Source organism: Hyperolius riggenbachi, chromosome 1 (assembly GCF_040937935.1).
Source record: "Hyperolius riggenbachi isolate aHypRig1 chromosome 1, aHypRig1.pri, whole genome shotgun sequence".
NCBI lineage: Eukaryota > Metazoa > Chordata > Amphibia > Anura > Hyperoliidae > Hyperolius > Hyperolius riggenbachi.
Window position 1 is genome coordinate 676,751,415 of NC_090646.1, and position 18,282 is coordinate 676,769,696.

Consider the following 18,282-nt stretch of genomic DNA (forward strand, 5'->3'; position numbering starts at 1 on the left):
GGAGTTCAGCTCCATAGAATAGACTGTGTAGAGTATGGCTCTCCTACTACATGGAAGGGGGGGTAAATTTGGTCTGTGATCTTGTATTTTCCAAAGACTTTTATCTCAAGTGTGTATGTAGCCTTACTACGTCAGTCATTACACATTAATAAAGTGAACATGAAGGAAAAGTAAAAAAAAAAAAAAAAAAAAAAAAAAAAAAATTATATATATATATATATATATATATATATATTTTGAAACTTCAAATCACTGTTTTTGTATCACAGACTGCAAGGGGACTATTGAAATGCAAATAAGCAGGGTTTTCTTTTCACAGTGTATACAAAACATGACCGACCAATCACAACACTTCCCAGCCTCTGCCTGCCCAAATCCCCTCCTATATAAAGGCCACAGCCTCTTCCTGTCTATTCATCCTCTAGCAGGAGACTTGCTGCTTTGCTGCACTATTGCTGAAGGTTTGTCCATATTTTTGCTTCATGATAAAAATGGAATCTGCCTTTGAAATGTTGGAAACCCTGGAAGGAATTATCAGCTTGGCCTCCCGAGGAAATCAGAAAATCTAATTCCAGGAGAGGTTCCACATCATGAAGAGGCTCGGAGAAGGTGGATTTGGGTCAGTTCTGTTGGCGAAGGAGAAGACTACAGGTGAGTGGAATCATTCAATCTCATAATCCATACATTGCAATGGTGGTGCTTATGTCATGCCTTCCCTTACCTACTGTAACAATCGATAATATGGCGGCTGCGGAGGTGCGGAGTGTAGCCGCAGCCGCCTTTGTTCCCTATCCTCATCCGTTCCATCGGCGTCTAGCACGCCGGGAACGGTATTGTCATCTGCTCATAGGGTCACTGTCTCGCGTGGTGGACAGGACCTTTATGCTGGGAGGTGCGTCAGCTGACTGGCCGGTTGGCTGACGTCAGGGGTGACTCTCGCCGCTCGGATTGGCTGTTCCGAGATGGGCGCAGCGGAGTCTTCCTCTGCTTCATAAAGCCTTCGTTCACCATTCACAAACTGTCTGCTGTCGTGAATACTTTGTGTTAGCGCTCAGACCTTAGACTAGTTCCCAGGTGTTGAAACCAAGGACTTCCAATCGACCCAATCGTTACACATACTACATAAGTCATGTAGGGAATTTATCGTGGCCTTTTCATTTTGTCCAGTCAGTCCTGTGATACAGATAGCCCAGCCGGTATAGCCAGTTCTGTACCCTACACATTGTTCAATTTCTACTTACTAAAAATATTTTTTATTGAATACAGTTTAGATTTAAACTATGTATATAGTTTACAGTTTGTGATAGTGTGTGTGTGTGTGTGTATATATATATATATATATATATATATATATATATATATATATATATATATATATATATATATATATATATATATATATATATATATATATCATTACTCCATTCACATTTGGACACAGATGTACCATTTATGCTGTAGAAATAATTGTTAGAACTACATTGTGAGAACTGAGTTTTGTGCATTCCCATCTGTGTGCTTTTTTCACAGCTATCATGACAAACTAAAATCTCTTAATTTTTATAATTCTGTAATTACTGTGCATTCCGAATATAAATGGTTTGGTAGGACTTTACTAAATCTAAACCATTATGCAGAAGAACAGAGGCGCCAAAAGGATAAAAGGAAGCTAAATGAGCTTAAAAAACAAATTCTTGGTAAATAGGAGGTAGTGGTGGACTGTAGTAAAGACAGTCAATATATTATTTATGAACTCCAAATATGCACCTGGCTCTTCTACTGACCACATATGCTATTGCTCCGTTGTTATTGCCTGATGAAGCGGGATCAAACCTGCGAAACGCGTTGCATATTTGAGTTCATAAATACAATATATTGACTGTCTTTACTACGGTCGTTGTGTGTCTACTTGGAGGAGGTAAGTCCACCACTACTTCCTCTATTTACCAAGAATTTGGTTTTTAAGCTCATTTAGCTTCCTTTTATCCTTTTGGCGCCTCTATTCTAATGCATAATATTGAGTCCACCCTGGGTGGAGGGTTGAACCCCCTTTTTTCTCATCTACAGAGAGTGACTTCTTGTTCCTGAGTGGGGTCAGGAAAATCTCCCCACCTGCCTTTACAGTGGTTTCCTAATGGTAACCCTGGTTTGTGAGTATTAATATTTACTCTATCTAGTAACCATTTACCAGTAAATATTACACTATTGGGGCTCTTGGTGTTCCTTGTTTTTATTTTGTTTAAATCTGAACCATAACTCATTGGGCCATACACAATTCACTTTTTACCTTGAGTTTTCTCCTAGGAGAAGATTTTTCTCTTTAATAAAAAAAAAAAAAACCTTCAATGCTTTGCAATTGTAAAAGCACCAAAATATAGGTGAAAAGTACTACCAATGTTAGATTTGACTATTTTCCTGCTTGCATGATAATTGACAAGGTGTGTTTCTGCAATGCATATCGAGAGTTTTCTTAACTTTGTAGGCTGAGGGGTAAATGGGATACAGACTTGCGATCAAATAAAATTCTATAGTATTTTCTAGCTAAAATCTGACTAAAAAATATACTAAATGTAATCCCAATTTGTTCTGGTTTGTACAGATCAGAAGATGGCACTAAAGATGGAGAGAGCTACTTCAAACAAGAGGAAATTCCTTATGGAATTTGCAATTTCAGCCTACCTGTCCTCCCACCCAAATATCGTGCAAAGCTACGACATGATCTTCAAGACCCAGGAATATTTCATATTTAGCCAAGAAGTGGCACTTTTTGGAGACCTCTTTAATTTAATACTACCCGATGTAAGTATTATGGATTCACTTGATACCAGTTTGTTTCATGTTTGTATATGTTTAAAATAGAAAAGTTCTGAGGATTCTTGTATGTCTTTCAGTTTGGACTTGTAGAAGGCAGTGTGAAGAATTGCATGGTGCAGATCTCTGAGGCATTACACTTCATGGCAGAGAAGGGGATAGTGCACATGGACTTGAAACCTGAAAATGTGCTGGTATTTGACCAGAACTGTCAATGTTTGAAGCTGACCACCTTTGGACTGGCTCAGATTAAGAGAACAACAATCAGAGGACAGTCTGGTACCATCTTTTACAAAGCACCGGAAATATGTCTTACAAGTAAGGAAACATTGGTTGTAGAATCTAGCATTGATGTGTGGGCACTTGGAGTGATGTTGTTCTGTCTGAAGACTGGGGAATTTCCATGGCAGAAGGCAATGCTTGAGGATGACAATTTTAAAAGATTTGTTGACTGGCAGAGCCATTCAAAATATGATGATCCTCCTGAGCCATGGGAGGAGCTGTCTTTCTCAGCACTGAGTGAATGTAGGAGTCTTTTGGCCATAGAACCTCATCACCGATGTGACACCAGTGACCTTCAGCTGCTCATGGAAGAGCTGGTATAAACAGGACTGCATCATGAGAAGATGATAGATCGGTTGTGTCTGTCTTATATTGTCTGTAGGCAACCAACTGAGGCCAGCATCTCTGAGGAGTTTAACCAGGAACAATGAGTCATTTCCATGTTATTCCAAGCACCCTCTCTTCCTGCGCATCTCAGCATCATTCTCTGCAGAACTGGATTATCTTCATGATATACAGATAAGTAAAGCTCTGATATTGGTATTTTTCATTTTAAACAAGGTCTGTGTGAGAAGCAGTAAAACTGCAAGGCTGTTTGGCATGTGTGGAAGCGCAGGATATTTACAGGACATACACAGGACATACAAAAGGTTTTTTGCATTGACATTTTTTCCATTCAGTATTGCTGTTGCTAGATATTGATTAATATTTGGTGTGCATTTTCTATACACAGTGTGCACACAAGGTGTTGAGTTATTACCAGCTTGTATTTATTAGTTATTATATATGTTTGTCCGTGCTGCAATATAATACAGTGAGATATGTATATGGTATCGCTATTATGTGATTATTGTACCAGGACCCCCAATGTTCGTGTTCTCATGTTAAATGATTTTAGCTTTTTTCTGTGTTGAGGTGTATATTATAAAGATTTAGAGAGAGAGAGAGAGAGAGAGAGAGAGAGATCTATCAGGCAGATGATCTTTTCTTCTAAGTATTTATGTTTTTTTGCTTCTGCTGAGACACTTATTATAGTGCAACAGTATATCTTTAGACTCAATTTTTTGTTGGTTTATACATTGGTTTCAGAAATCTCTTTGATTTCTTTCAGAGTCTCATATTTCAATATGAATTTGGATATATTACAATCATTGGACCAATCATGGGAATAACAAGTGAAAACCATTTATGATAAAAAATATTTTGGAACTACTGAGTGGAATTACTGAACAAGTGAGAGAATTATGTAGAGAATTGAAGAATACACATATTATGTACAGCAAGACATGGTGGAATATAATGAGTTTGGAGAATTATGACTTAGAAGTAGTGTTGGGCGAACAGTGTTTACCACTGTTCGGGTTCTGCAGAACATCATCCTGTTCGGGTGATGTTCGAGTTCGGCCGAACACCCGATGGTGGTCGGCCAAACCGTTCGGCCATATGGCCGAACTAAGAGCGCATGGCCGAACGTTACCCGAACGTTCGGCTAGCGCTGTGATTGGCCGAACGGGTCACATGGTTCGGACCCGAACGCGCTCTGATTGGCCGAACGGGTCACGTGGTTCGGGTAAATAAATACCCGATCCACGTCATTTCTCCGCCATTTGTCTGTGGGTTTAGCTTTGGGTAGGCAAGCAGGGTAGTTCTCTCTCCAGCCAGGCAAGCCAGGGTCCCCCCAGTGATTGTGTCGCTGCTGGGAACAGTAGTACACCGCTCACCCACACTATAGCATTGTGTTTACTGCCACTCTATGTGTCTGCTGGGAACAGTAGTACACCGCTCACCCTGTATAGCATTGTGCTCTGTGTCGCTGCTGGGAATAGTAGTATACCGCTCACCCACACTATATAGCATTGTGTTTACTGCCACTCTGTCTCTGCTGGGAACAGTAGTACACCGCTCACCCACCACTGTATAGCATTGTGTTTACTGCCACTCTGTCTCTGCTGGGAACAGTAGTACACCGCTCACCCGCCACTGTATAGCATTTCTGCACTGCCACTGTACTGCTGCCAGTCAGCGTGTACTTTAAGGATAAGTGAAATGAAGAAGAAATCCTGTTAAAGAGGGAGGGGCAAGGGAAGAGGTGTTCCCCCTGACGGTTCACGTACAGGCCACAGTGGAGCACCGAAGAAAACCCACTCAATACCGCCCATGTTGTCCAGGAAATCAACCCTCACAAATCCAAAAGAACAGGACCAGATAATTAATTGGATGACCTCTCAAGCGTCCAGCAGTGGGTTAAACAGCACCAGCACATCACGCACGAGGTCCGAGTCCTCAGCCAGTTACAAGGAGCCAGTGGGCACAAAGCTGACACAACCGGCAGCGACACCACGCACACAACTGCCAAATAACCAGTCCGAAGAATTTCCTCAGGACACAATGGGGTATTCGCAGGAGCTATTCCCAGCCCAACAAACTTCCACCTTTCAAAGGTCAATGGAACAGCCAGAAATGTTGTGCCCGGATTCACAACCATTGACTGTGGGAAATGCACCGCGCACTGAAATGCAAGGCGAGTCCGAGGACTTTGAAACCCAAATCCCAGAGCAAGTTGGGCAGGAGGGGTTTCAATTGCAGGAGGTCGGCCGAGAAGATCTTGAAGACGACGTTGGAATGTGCTGCGCAGAGGTTGTTGTGGGGAGCTCTACTCCATGGCGGCGGCCCACAATCACATATGACGAGTTTGAGGAGATGGAAGAGGAGGAGGGTATGGACAATGTTAACAGAGACCCAGCTTTTTTATGTGAAGGAGAACATCGCCGTCGTAGCAGCAGCACAGATGAGTCTGTTGAAGAACCCACTGCTGCACGAGTTTGCCTTGTGCCACAAGGTAGGCGGCGTGAAATTTCAGGCACCACAAGCGTGGAAGTTCAAGTGAGACGCAAAAGAGGCGCAAACAATAATCGCCAGCAAGGCAGGTGCTCCAAAGTCTGGCCTTTCTTTGAAGACTGCAGTGAGGATGGTACCATGGTGATGTGCAAGGAGTGCAAGGAGTGCAAGACCCGCCTGAGCAGGGGGAAACATTAACCTCTCCACCACCAGCATGACCCGCCACATGGTATCCAAACATCCCACTCTGTGGCCGCCAGGACAGGGTACCAGCAACACTGCCTCCCTTGGGGTCACCAGACTCACCACCAGACCCTCCTCAGCAGCAGCAGTAGCGCAGCCATTGCGTGGTTCACAACAACATTCACAAACATCAGACGACGCTGACACTGTCACTTTCCGGAGTAGTGCTCTTGAGGTCTCCCAGTCATCAAACAACAACCAACAGCCGTTCAGTGTGCAGCCCTACATTTCAGTTATCTGTCTCGGAGATGCTTGAGCGCAAGAGGAAATTGCCAGCAAATGACCCCCGGGCCGTGGCACTAACAGCCAGCATAGCCAAGCTTCTGGCCTGCGAAATGCTGCCATATCGAGTGGTGGAGACAAACAGCTTCAAGGGCATAATGTCAGTGGCCATCCCACGTTACGTGGTTCCCAGCCGCTACCACTTTGCGCGCTCTGCAGTGCCTGAGTTGCATGAGCACGTGGTCAGCAAAATAACCCGAAGTTTGAAGAATGCCGTTGCCTGCAAGGTTCACCTCACCACTGACACCTGGACGAGTGCGTTCGGCCAGGATCGATACATCTCCCTTACCGTGCACTGGGTGAACCTTGTGGAGCCTGGCAGCGATTCCTCACCTGCTACGGCGCGGGTGTTACCCACGCCGCAAACAGCTGCACCGCCGTCCCTCCCACTGGATAACAGCAGCACCTACCTCTCTGACTCCTTCTCCTCCAACGCATCTCAAAGCTGTACCTCATCTGGAAACGCTAACCCAGCAGCAGTAGGATTGTGAAAGCAGTGCAGCACAGCTGTTGGCATGCGTCAGCAAGCGTTGCTGAAGCTGATCTGCCTTGGGGATAAGCAACACACAGGGGAGGAAATTTGGAGGGGAATAAAGGAACAGACGGATTTGTGGCTGGCACCGCTGGACCTGAAACCGGGCATGGTTGTGTGTGATAATGGGAGTAATCTCATTCGCGCTTTAAGGTTGGCTAAGCTGACACACATCCCTTGCCTGGCGCACGTGATGAACCTAGTAGTTCAGCGGTTCCTGAGGACATACCCAGGCGTGGCCGATCTTCTGTTGAAGGTGCGACGAGTGGCCAAACATTGTAGAAATTACAGTACTGCTTCGGGGGCACTCGCCAAGATGCAGGAGCGCTTCAATCTCCCCCACCATCGCTTGCTGTGTGATGTCCCTACGCGCTGGAATTCTACGCTGCACATGCTAGCCCGCTTTTGCGAGCAGAAGAGTGCAGTGGTCCAGTACATGACGGCGCAGTACCGAGGCGCATCCGGACAGCTGCCAAGCTTCTGTGGATCCGATTGGGCCAACATGTTGGACCTCTGCCAAGTCCTCCAAAATTTTGAGCAATCCACGTTGCTTGTGAGCAGCGACAACTCTTCAGTCAGCATTACCATACCACTGCTGTGTTTACTGAAGAAGTCAATGTTGAAAATCAAGGAAACAGCTGTCATGATGCAACTGGGGGAATCTGAAGGAGAAAGCGAGCGTGATGGTACCAACATCAGGCCATCCGCCTCAGGAAACGCTGGCCCCAGCAGCTATGACGAAGAAGAGGAGGAACAGCTGGAGTTGGAGCAGGAATTTCATGCCACCACTGACGAGGGCCAGAGCGGTGCACGTTGGACTTCCACAATTCAGCGCGAATGGTCAGCAGAAGCAGACCAGGAAGAAGGTGACGACTATGATGCATCACAACAACTCTCACAACGCTCACAAGAGGATGATGAGGATTCTGGCAGGACTCTGGCACACATAGCTCAATTCATGCTAGACTGCATTGAGCGCGACCCACGCCTTGTGCGCATTCTGGACAACACCAATTACTGGGTTTATACCCTTCTGGATCCACGGTACAAACACAATGTTCCAAAACTGCTTGAAGAACGAGTCAGACAGGTCAAAATGGAAGAATACCAGCAGGCCCTTGTGGAGACTTTAGAGAGGAGATTGACATCCTCCCCCTCCTCTAGCCACTTGTATGCAGACAGACTGACTTCCGCAAACCCAGGACGACCAGGAGGACAGCAAACCACACAAGCCGTAGCTAGTGCCCAAAAGGGAATGGTATCGGCAGTGTGCTTGGAGTGGGAAAATTTTCTGACACCCATGCAGCAGCCCACAGAACAGCAAGCGTGCAGGTCCACCTCCAACACCGATCGCCTGGAGAAGATGGTCAAGGACTAAATGTCAGATGGCGTAGCTGTGTTGAACAATCCATCTGCACCCTTCAACTATTGGGTATCGAAGCTAGACACCTGGCACGAACTGGCAATGTACGCAATAGAGGTGCTGGCTTGCCCGGCAGCCAGCGTTATGTCAGAACGCTGTTTCAGTGCTGCCGGAGGCATCGTCACAGATCGGCGTATCTGCCTCTCCACAGAAAATGCAGACCGTCTGACTCAAATTAAAATGAATCAATCGTGGATTGGAAACTACTACGCAACACTCCCGGACCCCAACCAAGTAACATGAACAATGACCATCTGTGATGGGTTAGCGTTTCCGGTCCCTGTTTATTGAACCTCTTATCTGTATTACATTTATGACTGCATGGCGGCAAAATGCATGCTATCCGCACGCTTCTTGTCCTCATGCAAGGCCTGGGTTGTTGTGTCTGAAAGCGTGGCCTTCTCCTCCTGCGCCTCCTCCTGTTCCATCACGTGTTCTGCTGCTGGGTTAGCGTTGCCGGTCCCTGTTTATGGAACCTCTTATCTTTATTACATTTATGACTGCATGGCGGCAAAATGCATGCTACCTGTGCAAAGAAAACAGACATTTCCCGCATTTAAGACAGTTTTCCCTTTGAGACTTTTAAATCGATTTTCTCAAACTATAAGCTCTTTTTGCTAAAAAATTTTTCCTCTTGTACCCACTCCCAAGGGGCACATACCCTGTAAATTTGGGGTATGTAGCATGTAAGGAGGCTTTACAAAGCACGAAAGTTCGGGTCCCCATTGACTTCCATTATGTTTGGAGTTCGGCGCGAACACCCGAACATCGCGGCCATGTTCGGCGAACGTTCACGAACCCGAACATCCAGGTGTTCGCCCAACACTACTTAGAAGGTATCTATCCAAGAGGCCTGAGGGTGAAGATAGTCCCGGCCTGGCAACTTAATGAGGATAAGAAGAAATGGTGAACAAGGATTTGGTAAATGTTCCAAGATAATTGTGGGAATGCTCATTGATTATGAACGAGAACTGTTGGTTGAATTAAGAGACAAAATTGAACTGTTAAAAGGAATACTCAAGGAATTACAACCAGAGTACTGTGGAGCCTTTTTTATGCAGGAGATTAAGAGGGATCTAATAAAAGTAGAACAAGAGATCACCTCCAATAAAAAGAAGAAGTTGGAAAGAGAGAATGGATTATGGTTTCCAGCGAGCCTATGTATGGAAACATTGGGGGGACCACAAAAGGACAGGGTGTGAGACAACGGTATTCAAGAAGGCGCAACCCCAAAAACCCCCAAGGTGGAAGGGCCAAAGCACAGAGTGATAATCAGAGGAGTTATACATCTGACTCAAGTGACCTTAATGATTCAGAGATGGATGATATCAGCAGATCCATAGATCGTAGATTGGCAGAAATTAGGACTGGACAGCTGCCTAAACGGAGAGTTAATGGAGCAAGGGATTTACAGGCCGAGGAGAATGAGGTATTGCAAGTTATTATTTTATCACAGATTGAACTTTCTAAAGATGAAATAAGTGTTTTGGGGGACAAAATGGCCAGAAACTTGGAATTTGAAGACATAACAGAGCCAATCGCTCGTCCCCCTGAAGACATGGACCTTAAATGCAGTGCACTTGGTGCAAATGCATCTTTTCTAGTCACTAAAACACTAGGGGGCTCTACTACAGGGTTAATAGGCTTCCTTGTCACAGTCTTTCCTGAACTGAGAAAACTTGGAAGACAAAGTTTAGATTCCTATACGAGGGATGATCGAGGAACAATCAACCCGACTACCCAGCGACCGGTAGTCTGGATGCCTTCAGACTTAGACAAAGTTGAACCTGCAATTTGCGGCCGATCTATCAAGTATGCCTTCTCCCTTGTGTACTACATGGTAAAAAAACCTTAGTCAGCTGCAACTCAGCAAATAAACAAGAGGTTCAACGCTTTATACGCGACTGTAATTGAGGGAACCAGTCCTCCCGCTTTTGATTTGGATACAACATTCAATTTTAAAGCTGCTGCAGTATGGCTTTCAAGTAAGGGACTTAACATAGAAATCCTAAGATGCCTGATTCGAGACATGAATAATGATGACTTGGGCCCTACAGGAAAAGCCTTTGTAGCTCAGGTGAAACTGATTGCTCAGTATGCTGAGATGACATTGTATCAAACAATCACTGAATTCCTCAACGAAGGACTGTCATACGCCCACAAATTACCTGGTGTTGGAGTGGAGATGAGTTTGGTCATGCGGTTGAGAGACTAAAACGTGAATGGGGAGATGACTTTCCCTACGTGAAGATCCTAAAACTTCATGGTCATGAGGCACTTGCCGCCGGAAAGTATCCAAACCTCCTTAAAGGATACCCCAACTGACATGTGACATGATGAGATAGACATGTGTATGTACAGTGCCTAGCACACAGATAACTATGCTGTGTTCCTTTTTTTCTTTCTCTGCCTGAAAGAGTTAAATATCAGGTATGTAAGTGGCTGACTCAGTCCTGACTCAGACAGGAAGTGACTACAGTGTGACCCTCACTGATAAGAAATTCCACTTTTTTACCTCTTTCTTGCTCTCAGAAGCCATTTTCTGCTAGGAAAGTGTTTTATAGTTGGAATTTCTTATCAGTGAGGAAAAAAAGGCAGAGAAAGGAAAAAAAGGAACACAGCATAGTTATCTGTGTGCTAGGCACTGTACATACACATGTCTATCTCATTATGTCACATTTCAGTTGTGGTATCCTTTAAGGTCGCCACCGCTCAGAAACGAAAACAAGACTCTAGTTTTAGAGACTAAGAATACAAAAATATCTCAATCAAGGCTAACAGACTTGGAAGTCAAAGAGGCTGTGTCACGACCCCCTCTGAAGAGATCAAGGATGGGAGCAGATGATAAAGAGGTAGTTCAACAGTTATCGCCTTGCAGATGACATTGCCTTATCTAAAATTGATGACGCCCAAGGGGTGTCTGACCCTGGAATGGACGCTTTACAAAAAGTGATGCAGATTATGCAAAAATCGAATCAGTCAATGGATACAAGCTAATTACTAATCTTTCCTACCATTGTCTTATTTAGAAAAAAAAAATAAAAAAAATCAGTGTTTTGGAGAAGGGATTATCTTTTCCCCCTACTGCGTTTGAGACCATCAAGGATGTCGATTACATATTTTTTTTTTTTTGCAGGAGGCATGTGCAAAAAAAAAAAAAAATCTACGGTCGCAAACCCGTGCCATTACAGGAACTGGCAGAAATGGGCCTAGGAGGTCCAGGACCAACACATTTTTGAAGATCTTTTGAGTTTGGTGCAGGAAAATGAAGACACAATGTCTAGAGGTGAGACCAATAAATTTAAACCTGCATCAAAGTTTCTTCCTGCATTTAGTGCAGAAATCAGAATATTCTTTCATATGCAAAGAATTGCAAAGGTTAGACCGAGGTGGGACAATCAAAAATAGGGACAGAAATGATAACGTCAGCACTCAGGAGGGCACTCAAAAAATTAAAGATGAGGACAGATATTATTTGCGAGGAGGACAAAGGAGGGAACGTAGTGGTGTGGCCAGTTCAAATGTACATAGAGGAAGCGAATAAACAGCTAACAAACATTTTATTGTCTCCTATCACAGGATCCAACAAAGAAGTTCCAATCAGAACTTAACATATTGGAGAGTGCAAGATTGAATACAATTATTACTGATAAAGAGGAGAAGTTCCTGTGGATTCAAAAACCCACAGTGGCAACATTTTACCTACTCCCGAAGGTTTATAAAAATGCTGAAAACCCGCCGGGGAGACCGATAGTTTCGGGAATAGGGAGTCTTATGGAAAAGTGTGGAAAATACATTGATTCTTTTTTGCAGCCCCTGGTTGAGACATTGGAATCCTATGTGAAGGATACATCAGACATTCTCAATCATGTTAACGGCCTATCATTAACAGAGGATATGTGGTTGGTCACGTGCGATATTGAAAGTCTGTACACCAATATTGATCATGAAGATGGGATTCGTGTGGTACGTTATTTCTTGGAGATGAGCAATCTTGATCTTGACAAACGTGAGTTTATTTTAATACTTTTGAGATTTGTGTTAACTCACAACTTTTCTACTCGCGCTTCCACCTACAGATGAGGGGTGTGGCGATGGGGGCTCGGTGTGTCCCGTAGGTCGCCAACCTCTTCATGGGGTGGTGGGAGCGCGAGGTGGTTTGGGCCCCCTTGATGGAACGATCCCATCCACACATCGGATGGTATCGTTTTATAGATGATCTTTTGATCATCTGGCAGGGCACAGAGGATCTCTGCAAAGATTTTTTAGAGAGGCTGAATACAAATGAGCTGAATATTTTTCTGACATAAGATCTCAGGAACATCAGTTGAATTTTTGGATCTGCAACTGACCAAGAGCCATAGTGGAGAAATTATGACAACCACTTACAGAAAACCGACAGCAGTCAATAGTGTTCTGCAGTATGGATCCCATCATACTGCAAAAAACAAAACATACCATTTGGTCAATTTATCAGACTTAAACGCAATTGTTCTACTGTTGTAGCGTTTGAACAAGAAGCTATGCAATTGAAAATAGATTGCACCAAAGAGGTTATCCAAGGAAGGTAGTGGAACAAGCTTTGAGGAGGGCAAGAGCGATACCCAGACCACAATTATTGACACCTAATAGAAGAAACAATCAGGATATGATTAGGTTGATCACACCGTACAACAGCAATTGGCAAGATCTGTATAACGATGTGTAGGCATTGGGGCATTTTGAGGAGTGATCGTGATCTTTGTCCTTATTTAACAGATCAACTAAGTTTGACTGCTAGAAGAGCACCCACTTTAAAAACAATTCTTTCCAGGAGTCATTTTCAAAGATCAGAGAACCTGCGGATGGTGAAGGGAAGTTATCCATGTGGGAACTGCACGATATGTCAGTATATGATTCAGACTAAGACTGTGGTAAGCACCACCAACCAGAGGAAATTTGTGATTTTTGCATACATCAACTGTAAAACCTCAGGGGTTATTTATATGTTACAGTGCCCTTGTCAGAGACAGTATATAGGACAGACCAAAAATCCACTCAAAATTAGGTTACAGAAACATGTTTCCACAGAGAAATTAGCTAAGAGGGACTTTGATGATGGAAAATGTTTAACTCCAGTGGCTGCACATGCCCTACGTAGTCACAAAGCTTCCCTCAGAGGATGGAAATTTATGGGATTACAACAGATTAGACAGGGAATCAGGGGAGGAGATGTGGTTACAAGATTATTGAAGAGTGAATTGCGTTGGATTCATGACATGGGGACTCTGTCCACATGGTTTGAAGGAGGAGTTATCCTTTGGGATGTTTCCTGCCGCAGTGATGTTATTGACCCATTGGATTGGAAATGGGCTGGCAAGACAGGTGGTAGCATGGAGACTTGAGTGTTTGAGTGATGTGTCAGACATGGTTTTGGCCTTGTGATATTGAGATTTGTTTTTTTTTCTCCTTTTCTCTCCTTCGTTGTGATAATTTCATTTCAGGTCGGGTCCAAGAACCAGACATTAGGTTGTTTGGTAAGTACCACACAAATTAGAGCCAAAAAACAATAACTATCTTCAAAGGGCCATGACTAAACCAACATCATAAGAAGTTACCCCATCTAAAGACCTATCAAATAAATAAATATTCCATCATTCCATATAGAGTGTAATAAATGTAATTTACACAAAAAATGTACACAAAAAATGTTAAAAAACAATCATATTATAAAACCGCCTTCTAAATCCAAATGTAATTGGAAATACACAGGAGCAGCAAACTGTGGATAGTGTCACAAAGTACCATCAATTGATTATAAAGTGCATAATCCCAATATTGCACAGCCCGCAATATAGGAAAAACTGACAATGATCAAAAAGTTTGTGCAAGGAAGTGAAACCCCCCCAAAAAAAACTTTTGAATAAGGAAAAATATTCAAAAGGAAAAATTTACTATTGACACGCAATTTTTGCACTTTTTGGCACTGGACACTTTGATCAAGGAATAAAACACCAGAATAGAAGGATGAAGACACTTGTTATGGAGACAAAAAAAAAAAAAAATCAAGAGAAGAGAGAGAGATGAAGGACATGAATTGTCTTCCGTGGTGTGGATTGACACAAATAGTTTTGTGATTATTATATTCATTTTGTATTTTTTATTGATCAAGGTTTTAGGATTATATATTTTGCACATTGTCGCTGTTTTGCACATTTATATATGTATATTTTTTTTTCATGCACTTGATGGATAATGGATTGTATGAGACGAACTATGGAAATGTTTTGAAAATCCACTAGATGGAGCTCTTGTATCGTTTATGGTGTTTTCTTGCGTCTGTTTTACAGATTGACTTTATTTAATGACTCATCTATGAAAAACAATTCTTGAAATTTATGTATTGAATATAGTATTTTATTCCCTTAAATGTATCCAGGAAGATTGTGCTTATATTATTCCGGTATTCAATTTTGTAGTAAATCTACAATACAACAACATTTGTAAAGCGCTTTTCTCCCATAGGACTCAAAGCGCATATCTAAACCTAATCTAAACCAGCGCTTCCACTTTGTAACGACTCTTGTGCCCGCTCGAGACTGTCTGACGACAATACGCATGCGCGATGATCCCTCTGATTAAAGAGAATCTGTACTCTAATATTCTTACACTAAAAAGCATACCATTCTATTCCTTATTTTCTCCTGGGCCCCTCTGTGCTGTTTCTGCCACTCCCTGCTGCAATCCTGGCTTGTACTTAACAGTTTTAGGCAGTGTTTACAAACAAACTAACCAGCTTGTGATAGGCTCACATAAACAGAGTGTGTGAGTCATAAAGAGTGTGCAGGGGGCCTGCAGAGGGTGTGTATCGCTTCTATCCAATCACAAGCAGCCCTGCACATTTCACACATTCAAGCCTTAGCCCGACAGACACGACAGAGGAAAGGAAATAAGATTTATTACAGAGACAGTGCAATTAGGAAAGGCTGCAGTAAGCCAGAGCACATTAGAACAGGCATAGGAACTTATAGGATAGAAGAACTAAGGCTGAAAAATTTGTTACAGAGTCTCTTTAAGAGGATCGTCGTCATTGCGTACATGCGTGGCCACGCATGACGTATACCGGAACTGACTGGGCGACTTTTTAGCGCTGGGTGGCACTATTTAAATGTGCACCGTAGCACTGTAAGGTACCTCTTGATAAAAGCGGCTACGCCGCAATACGTGTGGAGGGGGCACTTGGGGGTCTTGCTGGTCACAGGCGCACGGATCAGGTAACTATCTCTTGTACCATTTGTTTGACTGTACTGGCACCATTACAACTGCAGGGCTGTTTGGCATGTGGGAAGCACAGGATATTTACAGGACATACAAGGTTTTTTGCATTGACATTTTTTCCATTTAGTATTGCTGTTGCTAGATATTATTTGGTGTGCATTTTCTATACTCAGTGTGCACACAAGGTGTCGAGTTATTACCAGGTTGTATTTATTAGTTATTATATATGTTTTTGTCCGTGCTGCAATATAATATGGTAAGATACGTGTATGGTATCGCTATTATGTGATTATTGTACCAGGACCCCCAATGTTCGTGTTCTCATTTTAAATGATTTTAGCTTTTTTCTGTGTTGAGGTGTATTTAATAAACATTTATATATGGAAGTTTTGAATGGTTCAGACTTCTTCTTCTAAGTATTTATTGTGTTTTTTGCTTCTGCTGAGACTCTTATTATGGTGCAACAGTATATCTTTAGACTCAATTTTTTTGGTTTTTATGGAACTTATTTATGCTCTGCCTACCAGTATCAAAACAATCATGCTTATAAAAAATATAGTATCACAATAAATGACTGGATTTTTTTTTCTTTTTAGGAAGTCGAAAACCACTGAAAAGGAGAAACAAGACCCCACCAGGTGCATAAAGTTGTAACTGGTAAAGTTATATGCAGTTACACCTGACCTCTGCCACCACCAAACTCCTTATCCATGCCCTCAATTTCCCGCCTTGACTACTGCAATGCCCTGCTGTCTGGTCTCCCTATGACCCGAACAACCACACTGCAGTCCATCATCAATGTGGCAGCCAGAATTATCCACTGCTCCCATCGCTCCACCATGGCTGAATCCCTCCACTGGCTTCCTATCCAGTCCAGAATCAGATTCAAGATACTGTGTCTGACCTACAAATCTGTCCACAAAACCTGTCCAACCTACATTTCCAATCTTACTCAGAGGTACACACCTAGCCGTTCACTCCGCTTTTCCAATGAACTTCGCCTAACCGTCCCCCGCATCACCCAGTCCCATGCATGCCTCCAGGACTTCTCAAGAGCTGCTCCAACACTATGGAACTCCCTAACTCCACCCATTAGGGCAGCCCCCTCCTTCAACATTTTCAAGAAAGCCCTCAAAACTCACCTTTTCACTCTGGCCTACTAGCCCTCACAAGTGCTCTAAACCCACAGCTGAACTCTGGTCCCCTACCTTTCGTGTCCCTATCTCTCCCTCTAGATTGTAAGCCTTTGGGCAGGGTCCTCCTCCTTTTGTGTCCTACCTGATCATGCACCTCCATTACTGTGCACCCATGCTATGCACTTGAGTGAACCTAACTTGCCTAATCTCCATGCTCCCATCCAGTGACTGACTAAGCATTACCTTGTACTCATACTGTGCTGTGTGATCTCCATGCTCCCATCCAGTGACTAAGCATTACCTTGTACTCATACTGTGCGGTGTGATCTCCATGCTCCCCTCCAGTGACTGACTAAGCATTACCTTGTACTCCTACTGTGCTGTGTGATCTCCATGCTCCATCCAGTGACTAAGCATTACCTTGTACTCATACTGTGCGGTGTGATCTCCATGCTCCCCTCCAGTGATTAAGCATTACCTTGTACTAATACTGTGCTGTGTGATCTGGTTTTCTTGTATTCCTGTATTGTCATATTGCTGTATGTCACCCCTAAATATTGTCTGTAACCTAAACTAATGTCCAGCACTGCGTAATATGTTGGCACTTTATAATTACAATAAATAATAATAATACACCTCCCATGCACATGGTGTTTTTGAAAATTGTCACCTGCAGTAAGACAGCCACAGTAATCAAGCCTGCCAGCAGTGTTGTCATAGCAAAGCATTGAATTTTATTAAATTTCTTTGCTGGTCATTAGTATGCTTAATCATAGTGAAATCAAGTCATTTTCTTTATTTTTAAGGATACCCAACTAGGCCACTGAAATGATCAAGAAAGTTCCATTTGCAAGGCTGTAACTGGCAGAGATACTTGTATGTAATCAGCTGTATTTTTTAGATGTATGCTGCCTTAATTTGTCTGAGGGTGAGGAAACTTGTTTTTTAGATCTAGTGGTGGTTGAATGGGGAAGAGACACTACATTTAGAGTCTAGATCTATTACATCATCTTACTGCTTTAAAGTTTTTTGCTAAGAGGGGTTAGTTGAAACCAGTAAGGTTTTAAGTTACCCCCTGCTAAATGCATATACATTGTATGGCCATGATAATCCCCACATTTTTGTTCACCATATACAGTCTACCTCTTTTGAAGTCTGGTGAAATGATCTGGGTTTCTCGGAATGCCCCCATCTGGCAGAACATTTAGTGAGGGTGGAAGTGTGTGTATGCTACTATTCCTCTCTAGGAAATATCCTCTATAATAAAACCCGTGTCCCTGCATAGCACTGTGTGTAGCTGGGTCCGTGCTTTCTGCTACTGCGCATGTGCGCAGCACGGACCCGGACAGCAGTTGGGACTGGAGGACGGGGCCAGTGAGCCGGACGGGCTGGTGCGCACACATGCAAAGTTAAAAAAACAACAAAAAACAAACCTAGAGCCCGTTTTTAAACACGCTTGGGTCTACTAGTAAATATAT

General features: G+C 43.2%; 1 protein-coding gene across 1 annotated transcript; it reads left to right on the plus strand.

Moving 5' to 3' along the window:
* Positions 1-590: 590 nt before the first annotated feature.
* LOC137544481 (serine/threonine-protein kinase SBK1-like) lies at positions 591-3,416 on the plus strand. Its single transcript, XM_068265571.1, has 3 exons — positions 591-651; positions 2,600-2,799; positions 2,892-3,416. Exons 1-3 carry the CDS (start codon positions 591-593, stop codon positions 3,414-3,416), a joined length of 786 nt encoding a protein of 261 aa, XP_068121672.1.
* Positions 3,417-18,282: the final 14,866 nt, after the last annotated feature.

Excerpts from the sequence above, each read along its gene's own strand:
- LOC137544481 (XM_068265571.1), top strand. The coding sequence starts at position 591 with ATGAAGAGGCTCGGAGAAGGTGGATTTGGGTCAGTTCTGTTGGCGAAG. Across the intron at positions 652-2,599 it reads GGCGAAGGAGAAGACTACAG|ATCAGAAGATGGCACTAAAG; the intron begins GTGAGTGGAATC and ends TGGTTTGTACAG. Across the intron at positions 2,800-2,891 it reads TTAATTTAATACTACCCGAT|TTTGGACTTGTAGAAGGCAG; the intron begins GTAAGTATTATG and ends TATGTCTTTCAG.